This window comes from Ranitomeya variabilis, chromosome 2 (genome assembly GCF_051348905.1).
Source record: "Ranitomeya variabilis isolate aRanVar5 chromosome 2, aRanVar5.hap1, whole genome shotgun sequence".
Classification (NCBI taxonomy): Eukaryota; Metazoa; Chordata; class Amphibia; order Anura; family Dendrobatidae; genus Ranitomeya; species Ranitomeya variabilis.
Genome location: NC_135233.1, coordinates 758,571,675 through 758,591,443, shown reverse-complemented (window position 1 = coordinate 758,591,443; position 19,769 = coordinate 758,571,675). Strand labels below are relative to the sequence as shown.

Genomic DNA, 19,769 nt, shown 5'->3' with positions numbered 1-19,769 from the left:
GTCTAAAGTGATTCCAACTGTCTCATTATACTGAATGGTTCCAGTGTACCCAGTTTTCTCGGGATTTAGAAGGATACACCAACATAAGTCCTAAGCGCTTATCTCAGAATAAATGTGAACATTGTTTTAAAATCAATTAAAAATTTTTATGCAGCCCAAAATGGTATCAATAGGAAATTAGTCATTGTGCAAAATATGAACCCTCACTCAGGTCCATAATTTGTCATTGGAAAAATTAGTTTCCACATTACTGGTAGCTCAAAGGCTCTGGAAAAGCAGTATGGTAAAACAAAATAGCCCTACCGGTAATTGTATTTCCAGGAGTCCATCATGACAGGAGGTAGTCCTATTTATCCTCTAGGGACAGAAACACACAAGAGGTTAAAAGCCCCTACTTTCAACTCACCCCCAGTGTCTTTTACCAATCACTACACCAGGATGGATGCAACTCTATTTTATTGAATTTTTACATACAAATGTTTTCTCACATCAGTTTCAGTGGAGAGATATGGTGATGTCATGATGGACTCCTGGAAATACAATTACTGGAAGGTCTAATTTCTATTTTCCCCAGGATGTCCTTTATGACAGCACGACAGGAGAAATACCAAATAAATGGCATTCTAGGGAGGGACATGTGCTTGTAGGACCTTTCGTCCGTAAGCCATTTGCTGACCTGACATACAGTTATATGAAAAAGTTTGGGCACCCCTATTAAACTTAATGTTTTATAAAAATTGTTGTTTTTTTTTGCAACAGCTATTTCAGTTTCATATATCTAATAACTGTTGGACACAGTAATGTTTCTGCCTTGAAATTAGGTTTATTGTACTAACAGAAAATGTGCAATCTGCATTCAAACAAAATTTCACAGGTGCATAAGTATGGGCACCCTTATCATTTTCTTGTTTTAAATACTCCTTCCTACTTTTTACTGACTTACTAAAGCACTTTTTTTGGTTTTATAACCTCTTTGAGCTTTGAACTTCATAGCCAGGTGTATGCAATCATGAGAAAAGCTACTTAAAGAGGCCACTTGCAAGTTGTTCTCCTGTTTGAATCTCCTCTGAAGAGTGGCATCATGGGCTCCTCAAAACAACTGTCAAATGATCTGAAAACAAAGATTATTCAACATACAGGTCCTTCTCAAAAAATTAGCATATAGTGTTAAATTTCATTATTTACCATAATGTAATGATTACAATTAAACTTTCATATAGTATAGATTCATTATCCACCAACTGAAATTTGTCAGGTCTTTTATTGTTTTAATACTGATGATTTTGGCATACAACTCCTGATAACCCCAAAAACCTGTCTCAATAAATTAGCATATTTCACCCGACCAATCAAATAAAAGTGTTTTTTAATAACAAACCAAAAAACCATCAAATAATAATGTTCAGTTATGCACTCAATACTTGGTCGGGAATCCTTTGGCAGAAATGACTGCTTCAATGTGGCGTGGCATGGAGGCAATCAGCCTGTGACACTGCTGAGATGTTATGGAGGCCCAGGATGCTTCAATAGCGGCCTTAAGCTCATCCAGAGTGTTGGGTCTTGCGTCTCTCAACTTTCTCTTCACAATATCCCACAGATTCTCTATGGGGTTCAGGTCAGGAGAGTTGGCAGGCCAATTGAGCACAGTAATACCATGGTCAGTAAACCATTTACCAGTGGTTTTGGCACTGTGAGCAGGTGCCAGGTCGTGCTGAAAAATGAAATCTTCATCTCCATAAAGCATTTCAGCCGAGGGAAGCATGAAGTGCTCCAAAATCTCCTGATAGCTAGCTGCATTGACCCTGCCCTTGATGAAACACAGTGGACCAACACCAGCAGCTGACATGGCACCCCACACCATCACTGACTGTGGGTACTTGACACTGGACTTCAGGCATTTTGGCATTTCCTTCTCCCCAGTCTTCCTCCAGACTCTGGCACCTTGATTTCCGAATGACATGCAAAATTTGCTTTCATCAGAAAAAAGTACAGCTTCTGCCGCTGTTTATGGTTCAAAAGTGGCTTTACCTGGGGAATGCGGCACCTGTAGCCCATTTCCTGCACACGCCTGTGCACGGTGGCTCTGGATGTTTCCACACCAGACTCAGTCCACTGCTTCCTCAGGTTCCCCAAGGTCTGGAATCGGTCCTTCTCCACAATCTTCCTCAGGGTCCGGTCACCTCTTCTCGTTGTACAGCGTTTTCTGCCACATTGTTTCCTTCCAACAGACTTACCATTGAGGTGCCTTGATACAGCACTCTGGGAACAGCCTATTTGTTGAGAAATTTCTTTCTGGGTCTTACCCTCTTGCTTGAGGGTGTCAATGATGGCCTTCTTGACATCTGTCAGGTCGCTAGTCTTACCCATGATGGGGGTTTTGAGTAATGAACCAGGCAGGGAGTTTTTAAAAGCCTCAGGTATCTTTTGCATGTGTTTAGAGTTAATTAGTTGATTCAGAAGATTAGGGTAATAGGTCATTTAGAGAACCTTTTCTTGATATGCTAATTTATTGAGACAGGTTTTTTGGGTTATCAGGAGTTGTATGCCAAAATCATCAGTATTAAAACAATAAAAGACCTGACAAATTTCAGTTGGTGGATAATGAATCTATAATATATGAAAGTTTAATTGTAATCATTACATTATGGTAAATAATGAAATTTAACACTATATGCTAATTTTTTGAGAAGGACCTGTAGTTGTTCAGGGGAAGGATACAAAAAGCTGTCTCAGAGATTTAACCTGTCAATTTCCATTGTGAGGAACATAGTAAGGAAATGGAAGAACACAGGTACAGTTCTTGTTAAGGCCAGAAGTGGCAGGCCAAGAAAAACATCAGAAAAGCAGAGAATGGTGAGATCAGTCAAGGACAATCCTCAGACCACCTCCAGAGAGCTGCAGCATCAACTTGCTGCAGATGGTGTCACTGTGCATCGGTCAACTATACAACGCACTTTGCACAAGGAGAAGCTGTATGGGAGAGTGATGCGAAAGAAGCAGTTTCTGCAAGCACGCTACAAACAGTCAGCTGAGGTATGCAAAAGCACATTTGGAGAAGCCAATTTCTTTTTGGAAGAAGGTCCTGTGGACTGATGAAACCAAGATTGAGTTGTTTGGTCATACAAAAAGGCGTTATGCATGGCGGCAAAAAAACACAGCATTCCAAGAAAAACACTTGCTACCCACAGTAAAATTTGGTGGAGGTTCCATCATGCTTTGGGGCTGTGCGGCCAATGCCGGCACCGGGAACCTTGTTAAAGTTGAGGGACGCATGGATTCCTCTAAGTATCAGCAGATTCTTGACAATAATGTTCATGAATCAGTGACAAAGTTGAAGTTACGCAGGGGATGGAGTTATGATCTGGTGACCTTGGAGCCGCATGAAACTTTCTCTGGAGACGGTGGAACCTGTACTGACCGCAATCCTGCACTAACACCGCAACTAGAAGTAGCCGTGGGGTGTGCCTAACACTCCCTAGACACCTCGACACAGCCGGAGGACTAAATACCCCTATAGATGGAAATGGGAATGCTATCTTGCCTCAGAGCAGACCCCCAAAGGATAGGCAGCCCCCCACAAATAATGACTGTGAGTAGAAGAGTAGACACGCAAATAGAAAACAGGATTTAGCAGAAGAGGCCACTCTAGCTAAATAGGAAAGGATAGGACAGATAACTAGGCGGTCAGTATTAAAACCCTTCCAAAAATATCCACAGCAGATAATACAAAAAGTTCCACAATCTAACTAAAGACATGGAATGTATATCTGCCACTCCAGAGAATCCAGCAAGACTGAGAAAATACTGACAATCTAAGCTGGACAAGAAAACACAAAGAATAGCACTGAATTGTGAAGCTCACAACATGTGTGCCACAGGGAAAAAGAACCAGACACTTATCTTTGCTGATTTGGCAGAAAGGCAGGAGGAACCAGGCAGAGGTCCTACACCTCCCAACAACAATTGACAACTGGAAAGGACTAATGAATCCTGCAAGCCTAAATACCCCAGTCAGATCTGCAATCAGCAGATACACCTGACCAGGGCTACAACTCAGGGGCAACTGCATTACCACCTACAACCACCGGAGGGAGCCCAAAAGCAGAATTTACAACAGTACCCCCCCCTTGAGGAGGGGTCACCGAACCCTCACCAGAGCCCCCAGGCCGATCAGGACGAGCCAGATGAAAAGCATGAACCAAATCAGCAGCATGGACATCAGAAGCAAAAACCCAAGAATTATCCTCCTGGCAATAACCCTTCCATTTGACAAGGTACTGAAGCCTCCGCCTCGAAAAACGAGAATCCAAAATCTTCTCAACCACATACTCCAACTCCCCATCAACCAACACGGGGGCCGGAGGATCAACAGAGGGAACAACGGGCACCACATATTTCCGCAATAAAGATCTATGGAAGACATTATGGATAGCAAAAGAGGCCGGAAGCGCCAATCAAAAAGACACCGGATTAATAATCTCAGAAATCCTATAAGGACCAATAAACCGAGGCTTAAACTTAGGGGAAGAGACCTTCATAGGAACATGACGGGAAGACAACCAAACCAAATCCCCAACCCGAAGCCGGGAACCAACACACCGACAACGGTTAGCAAAACATTGAGCCTCCTCCTGAGACAACACCAAATTGTCCACCACATGAGCCCAAATCTGCTGCAACCTGTCAACCACAGAATCCACACCAGGACAGTCAGAAGGCTCAACCTGCCCAGAAGAAAAACGAGGATGAAAACCAAAATTACAAAAAAAAAGGCGAAACCAAAGTAGCCGAACTAGCCCGATTATTAAGGGCAAACTCGGCCAATGGAAAAAAGGCCACCCAATCATCCTGATCGGCAGACACAAAGCATCTCAAATAAGTCTCCAAAGTCTGATTAGTTCGCTCGGTCTGGCCATTTGTCTGAGGATGGAATGCAGAAGAAAAAGACAAATCAATGCCCAGCCTAGCACAAAAGGCCCGCCAAAACCTAGAAACAAACTGGGAACCTCTGTCGGACAAAATATCCTCCGGAATACCATGCAAACGAACCACATGCTGAAAAAACAACGGAACCAACTCTGAAGAGGAGGGCAATTTACGCAAAGGCACCAAATGAACCATCTTAGAAAACCGGTCACAAACAACCCAGATAACCGACATCCTCTGGGAAACCGGAAGATCAGAAATAAAATCCATGGAAATATGCGTCCAGGGCCTCTCAGGGACCGGCAATGGCAAAAGTAACCCACTAGCACGGGAACAAGGCTTGGCCCGCGCACAAGTCCCACAGGACTGCACAAAAGAACGCACATCACGTGACAACGAAGGCCACCAAAAGGACCTACCAACCAAATCTCTGGTACCAAAAATACCAGGATGACCAGCCAACACAGAACAGTGAACCTCAGAAATCACTCTACTAGTCCATCTGTCAGGAACAAACAATTTCCCCACAGGACAGCGGTCAGGTCTATCAGCCTGAAATTCCTGAAGAACCCGCCGTAAATCAGGGGAAATGGCAGAAAGGACCACCCCTTCTTTCAGAATGCCGACCGGTTCAAGGGCCTCAGGAGAATCAGGCAAAAAACTCCTAGAAAGGGCATCAGCCTTAATATTCTTAGAACCCGGAAGATACGAAACCACAAAATCAAAACGGGAAAAAAACAAGGACCATCGAGCCTGTCTAGGACTCAGCCGTTTGGCAGACTCGAGGTAAATCAAATTCTTATGATCGGTCAGGACCACAATACGGTGCTTAGCTCCCTCAAGCCAATGTCGCCACTCCTCAAACACCCACTTCATAGCCAACAACTCCCGATTGCCGACATCATAATTGCGTTCAGCAGGCGAAAACTTGCAGGAGAAGAAGGCACACGGTTTCATCAAAGAACCAACAGAATCCCTCTGAGACAAAACGGCCCCTGCCCCAATCTCAGAAGCATCAATCTCAACCTGAAACGGAAGAGAAACATCTGGTTGGCGCAACACCGGAGCAGAAGTAAATCGGCGTTTAAGCTCCTGAAAGGCAGAGACAGCCGCAGAGGACCAATTCGCCACATCAGCGCCTTTTTTCGTCAAATCAGTCAAGGGTTTAACCACGCTGGAGAAGTTAGCAATGAAACGGCGATAAAAATTTGCAAAACCCAAAAATTTCTGAAGGCTCTTCACGGATGTGGGTTGAATCCAATCATGAATGGCCTGAACCTTAACCGGATCCATCTCCATAGATGAGGGAGAAAAAATAAAGCCCAAAAAAGAAACCTTCTGCACCCCAAAGAGACACTTAGACCCCTTCACAAACAAAGCATTGTCACGAAGGATCTGAAATACCATCCTGACCTGTTCCACATGAGACATCCAATCATCGGAAAAAATCAAAATATCGTCCAAATATACAATCAAGAATTTATCAATATAAGTCCGGAAGATATCATGCATGAAGGATTGAAAAACAGATGGAGCGTTAGTGAGCCCGAATGGCATCACAAGGTATTCAAAATGGCCTTCGGGCGTATTAAACGCAGTTTTCCATTCATCACCCTGTTTAATACGAACAAGATTATATGCCCCCCGAAGGTCAATCTTAGTAAACCAACTAGCCCCCTTAATCCTAGCAAACAAATCAGAAAGCAAAGGTAAAGGGTATTGAAACTTGACCATCATCTTATTCAAGAGGCGATAATCAATACAAGGTCTCAAGGAGCCATCCTTCTTAGCAACAAAAAAAAAAAAACCTGCTCCTAACGGTGAAGAAGATGGCCGAATATGCCTTTTCTCCAAAGACTCCTTAACATAACTCCACATGGCGGTATGTTCAGGCACAGACAGGTTGAAAAGTCGACCCTTAGGAAACTTACTGCCTGGAATCAAGTCAATAGCACAATCACAGTCCCTGTGCGGTGGAAGGGAACTGGACTTGGGCTCATCGAATACATCCTGAAAATCAGACAAAAACTCTGGAATTTCAGAAGAGGAAGAAGAGGAGATTGACATCAAAGGAACATCATTATGAACCCCCTGACAACCCCAACAAGTCACAGACATAGATTTCCAATCCAATACAGGATTATGTACCTGCAACCACGGGAAACCCAGCACGATAACATCATGCAAATTATGCAACACCAGAAATCGACAATCTTCCTGATGGGCTGGCGTCATGTGCATGGTCACCTGTGTCCAAAACTGAGGCTTATTTTTAGCCAATGGTGTAGCATCAATCCCCCTTAAAGGAATAGGGTTCTGCAAAGGCTGCAAGGGAAAACCACAACGCCTGGCAAACTCAAAATCCATTAAGTTCAAGGCGGCGCCTGAATCCACAAACGCCATGACAGAGAATGATGACAATGAGCAAATCAAGGACACCGATAACAGAAATTTAGGTTGTACAGTACTGATGGTAGCGATCCTCTGTCCGCTTAGGGCAGACTGAAATGACATGAGAAGCATCGTCACAATAATAACACAACCCATTCTGACGTCTGAATCCTTGTCGTTCCGTTCTAGACAAAATCCTATCACACTGCATTGGCTCAGGAATTGGCTCTGAGGACGACGCCACGGCTCGCACAGTTCTACGCTCCCGCAAGCGCCGATCAATCTGAATGGCCAGAGACATAGAATCACTCAGACCGGAACGCGTGGGAAACCCCACCATAACATCTTTAACGGATTCAGAAAGACCCTTTCTGAAAATTGCCGCCAAAGCATCATCATTCCATTTAGTCAACACAGACCATTTTCTAAATTTCTGACAAAACAATTCTGCCGCCTCTTGACCCTGAGACAGGGCCAACAAGGTTTTCTCCGCTTGATCCACAGAATTAGGTTCATCATATAATAAACCTAAAGCCTGAAAAAAGGAATCTACATTAAGCAAGGCCGGATTCCCAGATTCCAGGGAAAATGCCCAATCCTGTGGATCACCACGCAGCAGGGAGATGACAATTTTAACCTGCTGAATGGAATCACCGGAGCATCGCGGTCTCAGAGCAAAAAACAATTTACAATTATTTTTAAACCCTCAAAATTTGGACCTATCACCAAAAAACAAATCAGGAGTAGGAATCTTCGGTTCTAAAGCTGGAGTCTGAACAATATAATCAGAAATACCCTGTACCCTAGCAGCAAGCTGGTCTACACGAGAAGCTAATTCCTGAACATCCATGCTGGCACAAGACTCCTCAGCCACCCATAAATAAAGAGGGAAAAAAAGACAAAACAGACTGCAGAAAAAAAAATGGCTCAACACTTTTCTTCCCTTCTTCTGAGATGCATTTAACTCATTATGGGCCAGTTGTACTGTTATGATCTGGTGACCTTGGAGCCGCATGAAACTTTCTCTGGAGACGGTGGAACCTGTACTGACCGCAATCCTGAACTAACACCGCAACTAGAAGTAGCCGTGGGGTGTGCCTAACACTCCCTAGACACCTCGACACAGCCGGAGGACTAAATACCCCTATAGATGGAAATGGGAATGCTATCTTGCCTCAGAGCAGACCCCCAAAGGATAGGCAGCCCCCCACAAATAATGACTGTGAGTAGGAGAAGAGTAGACACACGCAGGTAGAAAACAGGATTTAGCAGAAGAGGCCACTCTAGCTAAATAGGAAAGGATAGGACAGATAACTAGGCGGTCAGTATTAAAACCCTTCCAAAAATATCCACAGCAGATAATACAAAAAGTTCCATAATCTAACTAAAGACATGGAATGTATATCTGCCACTCCAGAGAATCCAGCAAGACTGAGAAAATACTGACACAATCTAAGCTGGACAAGAAAACACAAAGAATAGCACTGAATTGTGAAGCACACAACATGTGTGCCACAGGGAAAAAGAACCAGACACTTATCTTTGCTGATTTGGCAGAAAGGCAGGAGGAACCAGGCAGAGGTCCTACACCTCCCAACAACAATTGACAACTGGCAAGGACTAATGAATCCTGCAAGCCTAAATACCCCAGTCAGATCTGCAATCAGCAGATACACCTGACCAGGGCTGCAACTCAGGGGCAACTGCATTACCACCTACAACCACCGGAGGGAGCCCAAAAGCAGAATTCACAACAGGATGGATCCAAAACACGGCTCCAAATCTACTCAGGCATTCATGCAGAGGAACAATTGCACTGTTCTGGAATGGCCATCCCAGTCCCCAGACCTGAATATCATTGAACATCTGTGGGATCATTTGAAGAGGGCTGTCCATGCTCGGCGACCATCAAACTTAACTGAACTGGAATTGTTTTGTAAAGAGGAATGGTGAAAAATACCTTCATCCAGGATCTCATTAAAAGCTACAGGAAGCGACTAGAGGCTGTTATTTTTTGCAAAAGGAGGATCTACTAAATATTAATGTCACTTTTCTGGTGAGGTGCCCATACTTATGCACCTGTGAAATTTTGTTTGAATGCAGATTGCACATTTTCTGTTAGTACAATAAACCTCATTTCAAGGCAGAAACATTAGTGTCCAACAGTTATTAGATATATGAAACTGAAATAGCTGTTGCAAAAAAACAATTTTTATAAAATATTAAGCTTAAGATTAATAGGGGTGCCCAAACTTTTTCATATAACTAACATCTAACTTGTAGTGTTTACAAAAGGTCATTATATTAGACCAAGTAGGCTCTGCAAATCTGGTTTATGGATACAGAAATCGCCCTTGTGGAGTGAGTGGGCTTTAATTTTAAGCGGGGGATCTTTTTTCTCCAACTCGTATGCTAGTGCTATGATTGACGTAATCAACCTAAACAAAGTTAATTTTAAGGCTTTTTTACCCTTATTCTTTCCTGCATATTGTATGAATAGATTTGAGTCCTACCTCCAAGTAGCTGTGACCTCTACATAGCGCATCACTGCCCTTCTCACGTCTAGTTTCAATTTTTGGGAGATGACAAAAAGATGGAATAACGATCCCTTGGCTCAAATTGGTCTCTGACACTACCTTTGGCAAAAAGGACAGGTGATCCGATAGGATCTGCAAATAGGGATACCTAATTGACAGTGCCTGTAATTCATCCAAATGTTTCACCGAGGTGACTGCCTCCAGGAACGCAATCTTCATAGAGAGAAGGTTGATGCAGGATTCTTCCTGGGGCTCAAGGGGTGATCTGCACAGCGTTCCTAACACCAAAGGTTTAGGACCCATGGTGGAATGGTCTCTCTGACTGTCGTTCTTAACCTAGTAATGGCTCGAGAGAACCTGCCACCCAAGGGTGGTCCGCTAAAGGAAAGTCCATAAAGGCGATATGGGCAGAGACTTGTAGTTTTAGTGTACTAGTTCTCAGGAACGTCTGAAATCCTCTGGAGGATGTCCAATATTCTGGAAAGGTCTGTGCGGGCTGCGCTTGAAGTAGATTCCCCCACTTAAGAACAGAACCTCTTCCATATCTTGGAATAGATTGCTGACGTCACTGGTTTCCTACTCGCCTGCATGGTAGTTATCACCTTGTCTGATGACCCCCTGGAGCTTAGTATTTTCTTCTCAGGATCCAGGTTGTCAGGTGCAGAAAACAAGGGTCTTGGTGCCAGAGGGGACTCTGGGACAGCAGGTCATGTCTGTCTGGAAGGGGAACCGGATCTTCTAAAGCCATGTGGTGTAACACTGGAAACCAACTCCTTTTGGGCCAGAAGGGGGCTATCAATATCACTGTTGCCTGTTCTTCTGATTTTCCTCAGGACCCTCACTATGAGGGGAAAGGGGGAAAATGCATAAAGAAGACCTTCTTCCCAACTCTGAGATAACCCAGAAGGCACAGATGCCCTATCCCCTGGATTCATGGAGAAGAATATTGCCACCTTCGCGTTCTTCCGTGTCACGTGGTGTTCTAAATCTCCGTGTCAACTGGTGGAATACTTCCGGGTTTAATTCCCACTTGGAGGACCATAGCTTTTCTCTGATGAGAAAATCCGCTGTTTTCGGAGTCCTTCAAGTGCACGGCGGATATGGACCAAATGTTCCTTTCTGCCCATCGAAATATATTTTCTGCAAAGGTCTGTAGGAGCTGGCCCCTTGGACCTCCTTGGCGCCGCAGAAAGGAAACTGCTGTGATGTTGTCTGATAGCACTTTCACATGACGATCTCTGATCGTATCCTGATAATGTTGCAGTCTCCCATACTGCCTTTAGCTCTGTAATTCGAGGATCTTTTCTGGTCTTCCGGGGACCATGTACCCTGCAGGAAATGACCCTCCACCTCTGTGCACCATCCTTTTAAATGAAAGGATCCATGGCACTCTTCCGAGATCCTGGATGTCCACCATGACAGGGAATTCCTTAGACTGGCGGGGATTCTCATCTTTCTGTCTTGGCCAGAGTGATGCCTGTTCCAGGATGTAAGGACCGAGCCCTGAAGCCGTCTTGAATGAGCCTGACTCCAACGTACTCTTGGAATGCAGGATGTCATGAGGCCTAGGATCCTCATGACGTATCTGATGGAGATTGTCCTCTTCCTCTGCAATGCCCGGATCCTGCTTCTGATTTCTTCCTGTTTTACGTGGGGCAGGGAGGACATCCTGAGATGGGAAACGAGGAGGACTCCTAAAAATGCCTTCTGGGTCCCTGGACGTAGGTCGGATTTCTCCCAGTTCACTTGCCAACCCAGGGCCTCTATGTTGATAGTCTGGGCCAGTTGCTGATTGAGGTGGCTAGCAGAGTCTGCGACCAGCAGGATGTCGTCCAGGTAGGGGGACCATAATAATCCCTCGCCTCCTCAGAAAAGCTGCCACCTCCGTCATTATCTTAGTAAAGATGCAAAGGGCTGAGGAAAGGCCAAATGGAAGGCACGTAAACTTGAAATTGTGTCTCAATCCCTGATGGTCTAAAGCAAACCTCAGATATTGGCGGTGGTCTGGGTGAATTGGCATGTGATAGTATGCATCTCTCATCTCTAAAGTGCACATGGCATTGTCTCTCCCTATTAGCTGGATGCTTGATTTTATCGTCTCCATTGTGAATCTGCAGTGCCCCAGAGTCCTGGTCGTTGCAGTACTGATGCTCCGCCGCTAAGGGGGGGCTATGGTACGTCTGATGGCACTGAAGGAGTTCACCTGACCAGGTATCACAGACACCAATACACTTCACAGTCTGGCCTCTAGGGGGAGCTAAGGGTGCTATGTATTAGGCCACTCCTCACAATCTGGTAAAACTGGGGGTTAGATAGGAAGTTAGTCAGAAGCTGACTGGGTTGGAACCAGGCAACATCCTGTGGCAGAGGGTGTTGCAGGGGGAGATTCAGGGGGGTCCCTGTCAGGGGTGGGATCCTGACAGAGGCCTAGCGAACAGAAAGAACGTTACGGGACCGCGCCTGCACTTCATTGCGGCGGTACCCCAAGAAAGGACAAGAAGCGAGGTTTATTGTGCTGAGTAAGAAACGAGATCAACGCAACAAGGAGAATCACCAGTAGGAGTCATGCTGTAAGACGAGGCAACATCCTACTGAGGCGCGTAGCCGGTGTCCGGAACGCCGAGGAAGGCCTTACTTCAAACCTACGGCAGGACAGTCAGTTCTAGGCGGGCTGTCTCACCCAAAATCACCTAAGCAGACACAGGGGGCAACATCTGGAGAGGGGCGACTCTAGGGTCCCGGAAGACCTCCGAGCCTACCCGTCATACGGGTGCATCCTAGCCATATCATCTGGGGGACGAAACAGAACATCATAATCGAGTTGTGAGGGAACTTAAGAAACAGACACAACAGTTGTGAGGACTATCCCGTAAGTACAGCAGGGAAGGACAACACCACACAAGCGCTAGAAGGTAGGCACAGATTTCCACCTGCAAAGCGAACTCTGGAGGTGCCATCGGACCGGCCGGACTCACGCAGCCCGGTTGACCGTATTTCGGACTGAGAATCCTGAAGCCTTCAGTAAAGAGGTAAAGAGACTGCAACCTGGTGTCCTTGTTATTTACTGCGACCGGCACCACACCACAACAGCATCACTCTGCACCTTCATTGGACGCCCCTCAGCAGGGTCACGGGCCGGGTCTAGCCACCGTGACAACCCCAGAACTGAGACAGAGAGGCCCGGTACCGGGTACCCCTCGGCCCTGCGGCAGTGGGGGCGCTCCAACTCTCCAGTACCTGACCCATTGATTCAGGGGCCTAAGATGTATGATGGTCCAATATTTGCCCAAAGGCTTTTTTATGGAGAACAGGGAGTAGTGACCTTGACCTCTCTCTAAACCACGTACCGGCTCGACTGCCAACTCTAAGGGTACTGTCACACAGTACCATTTTGATCGCTACGACGTTACGATTCGTGACGTTCTAGCGATATCGTTACGATATCGCAGTGTCTGACACGCAGCAGCGATCAGGGATCCTGCTGAGAATCGTACGTCGTAGCAGATCGTGTGGAACTTTCTTTCGTCGCTTGATCACCCGCTGACATCGCTGGATCGTTGTGTGTGACAGCGATCCAGCGATGTGTTCGCTTGTAACCAGGGTAAACATCGGGTAACTAAGCGCAGGGCCGCGCTTAGTAACCCGATGTTTACCGTGGTTACCAGCGTAAACGTAAAAAAACAAACAGGACATACTTACATTCCGGTGTCTGTCCTCCAGCGTCTCAGCTTCTCTCCACTGTGTGAGCGCCGGCCGGAAAGCGAGCACAGTGGTGACGTCTGACGTCACCGCTGTGCTTGCCGGCTATGGCGCTTACACAGTGGAGAGAAGCAGAACGCCGGGGACAGACACCGGAATGTAAGTATGTACTGTTTGTTTTTTTACATTTACGCTGGTAACCACGGTAAACATCGGGTTACTAAGCGCGGCCCTGCGCTTAGTTACCCGATGTTTACCCTGGTTACCGGGGACTTCGGCATCGCTCCAGCGCCGTGATTGCAACGTGTGACCGCAGTCTACGACGCTGGAGCGATATTCATACGATCGCTGCGACGTCACGGATCGTGCCGTCGTAGCGATCAAAATGGTACTGTGTGACAGTACCCTAAGGGGTTCCTGACATCTGTCCAAAGCCTGTTTTGTGTGGAAAGGGACTGGGACTTTGGTGATGCAAAACAGTTGGGATGGGAGAAGTCTATCCTGTAACCTTCCCCTATGGTCTGCAGGATTGACTGGTTGTCCGTTATGGTTCCCCATTCTCCCAGGAAAAACTGCAGTCTCCCCCCTACCTTCCTGGCGTCAAGACCTTCTATGTGAGCTGGAGAACTCTGCGGACCTACCCTTACCTCCCTTGGGGTAACTCCACCTGCCTGTTTTTTCCTTCCCCTTATAGTCCTGCCTAGGGGACTGATGGGGCCTATGAAAGAAACAGAATCCCCAAACATCTCATCCTGAATTGTGTGAGGGACCTCCGTCTCTTCAATTTTCATAGTCGCTCTTACAGCCATCAATAGGTCATCCATATTTTCGGATGAGAAAAAAAATACTTCTTCCTCTCTTCTGATGGCCTCTGGGAAAAATTTTCTTCTCCGTCTTCAGCATCTTCCTCTGAGAGTACGAGTATGGGCTTATGCCAACTTGTGATGAAATCGGACGAATTCAATCCGATAAAAAATTGGATTGAATTCGGACCAATGTTAGTCTATGATTGTGTGCTCATCTGCATTTTTTTTTTTTTTTTGCTCGGATCGGATCACGATCAGGCTAGAAAAAAACCGCAGCATGCTGCAAACGTAATCAGAAAATGGATCGCACCCCGCAATAGAAGTCAATGGGTGCGAGAAAAAAAAATTTACGCACTGGTGTCCTTTGAAAAGCCGGCATTTCATATGCGGCTAATGTAAAAAACACACACATATACACTCACCGGCCACTTTATTAGGTACACCATGCTAGTAACGGGTTGGACCCCCTTTTGCCTTCCGAACTGCCTCAATTCTTCGTGGCATAGATTCAACAAGGTGCTGGAAGCATTCCTCAGAGATTTTGGTCCATATTGACATGATGGCATCACACAGTTGCCGCAGATTTGTCGGCTGCACATCCCAAAGATGCTCCATACAAGGCAGGATGGATCCATGCTTTCATGTTGTTTACGCCAAATTCTGACCCTACCATCCGAATGTCGCAGCAGAAATCGAGACTCATCAGACCAAGCAACGTTTTTCCAATCTTCTACTGTCCAATTTCGATGAGCTTGTACAAATTGTAGCCTCAGTTTCCTGTTCTTAGCTGAAAGGAGTGGTACCCGGTGTGGTCTTCTGCTGCTGTAGCCCATCTGCCTCAAAGTTCGACGCACTGTGCGTTCAGAGATGCTCTTAGGCCTACCTTGGTTGTAACGGGTGGCGATTTGAGTCACTGTTGCCTTTCTATCAGCTCGAACCAGTCTGCCCATTCTCCTCTGACCTCTGGCATCAACAAGGCATTTCCGCCCACAGAACTGCCGCTCACTGGATTTTTTTTCTTTTTCGGACCATTCTCTGTAAACCCTAGAGATGGTTGTGCGTGAAAATCCCAGTAGATCAGCAGTTTCTGAAATACTCAGACCAGCCCTTCTGGCACCAACAACCATGCCACGTTCAAAGGCACTCAAATCACCTTTCTTCCCCATACTGATGCTCGGTTTGAACTGCAGGAGATTGTCTTGACCATGTCTACATGCCTAAATGCACTGAGTTGCCGCCATGTGATTGGCTGATTAGAAATTAAGTGTTAACAAGAAGTTGGACAGGTGTACCTAATAAAGTGGCCGGTGAGTGTGTATATATATATATATATATATATATATATATATATATATATATATATATATATATATATAACACACACACACACACACACATATATATATTTTTTTTTTTTCATAGAGAGATTGCAGAATAGCCGATAATTCATTTGTCAGCTTCTGCAAAATCATTGCAGAAGCCAACAGGAGATATGGTTTACATACAGTAAACCATTGTAGAACAGTTAAGAGTTATATATGTCAGTGACTAATACTGTTAGTAGTATGTGTGTAATATTTGGGATCTGTACATTTTTAATAAAGGAATGTATTCACAGAAAAAACTGGTTTGGGCTCCCACGCAATTTTCTGAGCTAGAGGGAAAGCCAGTGATTGAGGGCAGATATTAATAGCCTAGAGAGGGACCATGGTTATTTCCCCCCCCTGGCTAAAAACATCTTACCCCCAGCCACCCCAGTAAAGGCGCATCTGTAAGGCTACTTTCACACTAGCGTCGTGCACTGCACGTCGCTATGCGTCGTTTGGTTTAAAAAACGCATCCTGCAAAAGTGCTTGCAGGATGCGTTTTTTCACCATTGATTTGCATTAGCGTCGCATTGCGACGCTTTGCCACACGTCGCAACCGTCGTGCGTCGGACAGTCGGCTGCAAAAAACGTTACATGTAACGTTTTTTACTGCCGACGGACTACCATTTCCGACCGCGCATGCGCGGCCGGAACCCCGCCCCCACCTCCCCGCACCTCACAATGGGGCGGCGGATGCGCTGGAAAAAATGCATCCGCTGCCCCGTTGTGCGGCGCATTCACTGCTAGCGTCGGTACGTCGGCCCGACCCACTGCGACGGGCCGAGTACGACGCTAGTGTGAAAGTAGCCTTAGATGCACCAATTCTGGCACTTAGCCTCTCTTCCCACTGCCCTGAAGTGGTGGCATATGGGGTTATAAGGAGTTAATGTCACCTTTGTATTGTAAGGTGACATTAAGCCAATTATTAATGGAGAGGTGTCAATAAGACACCTATCCGTTACTAATCCTAAAGTTTGTAAAGGGTTAAATAAACACATACAGAATAAAGTTTTTTAATGAAATAAAATGCTCAACACTGTGTGACCATTTTATTGTTACAGGTAATCCAAGCGAAGCCATCGATCTCCTGTAAAAAATCTAAACTAAAAAACCAATAATATACCCATACCTGTCCAGCGTACAGTCAGTCCCACGCCGTAATCCATATCTGGGGTATATACAGTTTACAACCGGGAGCGGTGCTAATGTGATTGCCCCCGGCTGTAAACTACTGGGGAATTAATAAAATGCTGGGAGCGGAGCTTGGGTGACTAGCAGTGCCGTTACCGAATCTGCGCTCCCTGCCGGCATGAACCAAGATGAATTCTTGAGCCTGGGAAAATGCCAGCCAGCGCAGCTCTATGTACTCTCTGTAATTTCTCTATGTAAATGCTCATGTTAAAAATCGCATTGCAATCTGATAGCATTCGCACTGCATTTGGATGTAAATCAGATGCTAGGTGTGAAAAATCGGATTGTACTCGCACAAAAAATGCATGACACTCGCATGACAATTGCATTGCACTCGTCTGACTCTCCTGCATCAAAATCGAACCGATTTTTAAATCACTAGTGTGTCTCCAGCATATGGGTACGCTTCCTCCGAGGACTCGTCCATCTCCCTTCTGGCTCTCTTGTGATGGGAGGTGCTTTGGATCTGGCTGTGGTGGAACGAGACTTTAAATGGTGCTCCGGACCTCTTACCTAATTATGGCCCACATATCCATTAAGAAGGACACTTGTTCTTTCAGGAATTTTGCAACACACTCCGCACATAACTGCTTTGTGTATGAATCTGCTAACTTAGTGTTGCATATCGGTCATCTCATTCTTTTTCGGGAAGAGGAGCTGGATCTTAACGGAGTCTCTTTATCCTAATACAAGAGACGGAACATTTTGCATTCTTACTTAGTGACCACTAACATGTGGTGAAGCAGGCGCTATGGGGTTACTTACACTGGCCAAGGACTGCTCGGCTGGTGCTTCTGAGGGGGGCAGATTAACCTCCATGGTTCAGACTGTGAACACCACACATTCTGTGAGTATCCTTTTAAAGGGTCTTACCTTGTCCAGGTGGCCTTCAGATTACCCCCATAGCAGTTTCATGCTTTCCTGTTTGGAACGCAAGCTGTGCCGCCCTGATTGGAAGTGCCCCTCTAAACAGTAAATGTCCATCCTCGATAGGCGTCGGGCCGGAAATGCGTTCCACGCTGGAACGCATGCTTACTCGTGCAACCGGAAGTCAGCGGCGGCGTGGAGCCGAGAGCCCTCCGGCGAGGGAAGCAGCAACGTCGGATGCTCCCCTGCTCCACCGACAAGCTGAGGGACCCCCGCCCAGTGAGGTATCAGCGACGGAGCCTCTTGCCAGCAGGAAGGGAAGAGATCCAGTCCCCTCCGATCCTGCCAAGCCCCAGTAAGTATCGCGCTCCTGCACTCCTCTTGTGCGCCCTGTCCTACTAGGGCGGGGGTGAGTCAAAAGGGGGGGGGCTTTTAACCTCTTGTATGTTTCCTGTCCCTAGAGGATGAATAGGACTTCCTCCTGTCGGGCTGTCATGAGGGACCTGGGGAAAAATACTTTGCTGATTGTGTATCATGTCATGCTATAAATAAATAAAAATAAAGTTATTTCTTGTGGTTTCCTTAAATCTTTTATATACAGTGGATATAAAACCCATGTTAAAATGCCATGTTTTTGTCATGTACAAAAATCATACTAAGTAGAATAATTTCAGAACTTTTCCCACCTTTAACCCCTTCACGACATATAGGCAAGTCATGGGTTGTATCTCTCCTTTTAATACGTACTCCGGCGCTGAGCCCGCATCTTTGCCTGCACATGACAACTGATCTGATCAGCTGTCGTGCCTCTAACAGCCGCAGGTGGAATGGAGAGCCACCCTTTTGTGTTAACATGTTAAATGCCATTGTCAATTACAGCGGCATTTAACACAAGCACACCGAAAGCGTGTCACAAACCCCACACATCGGTGCCCCGGTCACATGATCACGGGGCAACGATGGGTTGGCATGACAGCCTGAGGTCTGCAGAAGGCCCCCATGCCCTTTATTGCATGGGGGACCGGCGTTCATAGGAGTTGATGATTTTTGCTATACGTAAAAGGGCTGGAGCAAGGCTGTGAAGGAGATAATATCGCCCACAATGTGTACTAATTCACAGAGAAACAAGCCTAAATCATCTTGATTGGGGAAATAACACCATGTGAATGCCATGTTAGAATTGGGGATGTGGATGTGTTCAGAATTAGCCAATTACAATTTCACTCATAGTAAATAGTAGTCCGTACACAGCTGCCATCATTCACAGTGATTCTGATTAACCCAATGTAAAGTTTAGCTGTTTTATTTGGATTTCCCTCATTTTCTTAGTTGAATTTTTCAGCAGCAGTCATGATCCATAAACAGCTTACAACATGGCAAAGGGATCTCATTGGTGAAAGTTATCAGTCAGGTGAAAATTTAATTCGGTCTTCTTGTGTGGAAACTTTCTATTCCTGGCTAAACTGTACATAAAAGGAATGGCACTCAGGTTGAAGACCATAGTTATTAGGGTGTGCACTCAACCATTTCTGACCACTGCAAGGTGTGGAAAACAGGGGGTATGGCTGACCAAACCAACAGCAAATCCATTCCATGCCAACAATGCAAAATTATTTCTTATATATCCAACATGTGTTATGTAGGCCTAACATTAAATCTTATCCAGTTGTTTTTGTTCTTAACTTTTAGGTGCTGGACGTCAGCAGAGAAGGCAAAGAAGAGGTGTTCTACGGACCTACACTACCTTTTGCCTCCAATGGGATAGCAACATGCTTTCTGCCTGCTCCATACTTCACAAGTCCTAATTTGCAAACTTTGCAGGTTCCACATCATAGAATAGGCACAATGTGAATAACTTCTTCACAAGATACAGAAACGAACGCACACAACATATACAGTATATAGCTATGTAATAAAAATCCAACCTTCAAGATTCATTTATGGTCTATATAGCAATGTATCTGCAAAAGCCTGCGCCATTTGGC

General features: G+C 45.6%; 1 protein-coding gene across 6 annotated transcripts in view; it reads left to right on the top strand.

Annotated features, from left to right (window-relative positions):
* KLHL32 (kelch like family member 32) overlaps window positions 1-19,769 on the top strand; it is a 400,890-nt gene that overhangs the window by 380,675 nt on the left and 446 nt on the right. For all 6 annotated transcript variants that reach the window (XM_077289687.1, XM_077289686.1, XM_077289688.1 and 3 more), the window contains one exon: window positions 19,474-19,769. This exon is cut by the window's right edge and continues 446 nt beyond it. In XM_077289687.1, coding sequence (XP_077145802.1) covers window positions 19,474-19,635 — 162 coding nt within the window. In that variant the 3' untranslated portion in view covers window positions 19,636-19,769. The remainder of the gene's footprint in view (window positions 1-19,473) is intronic.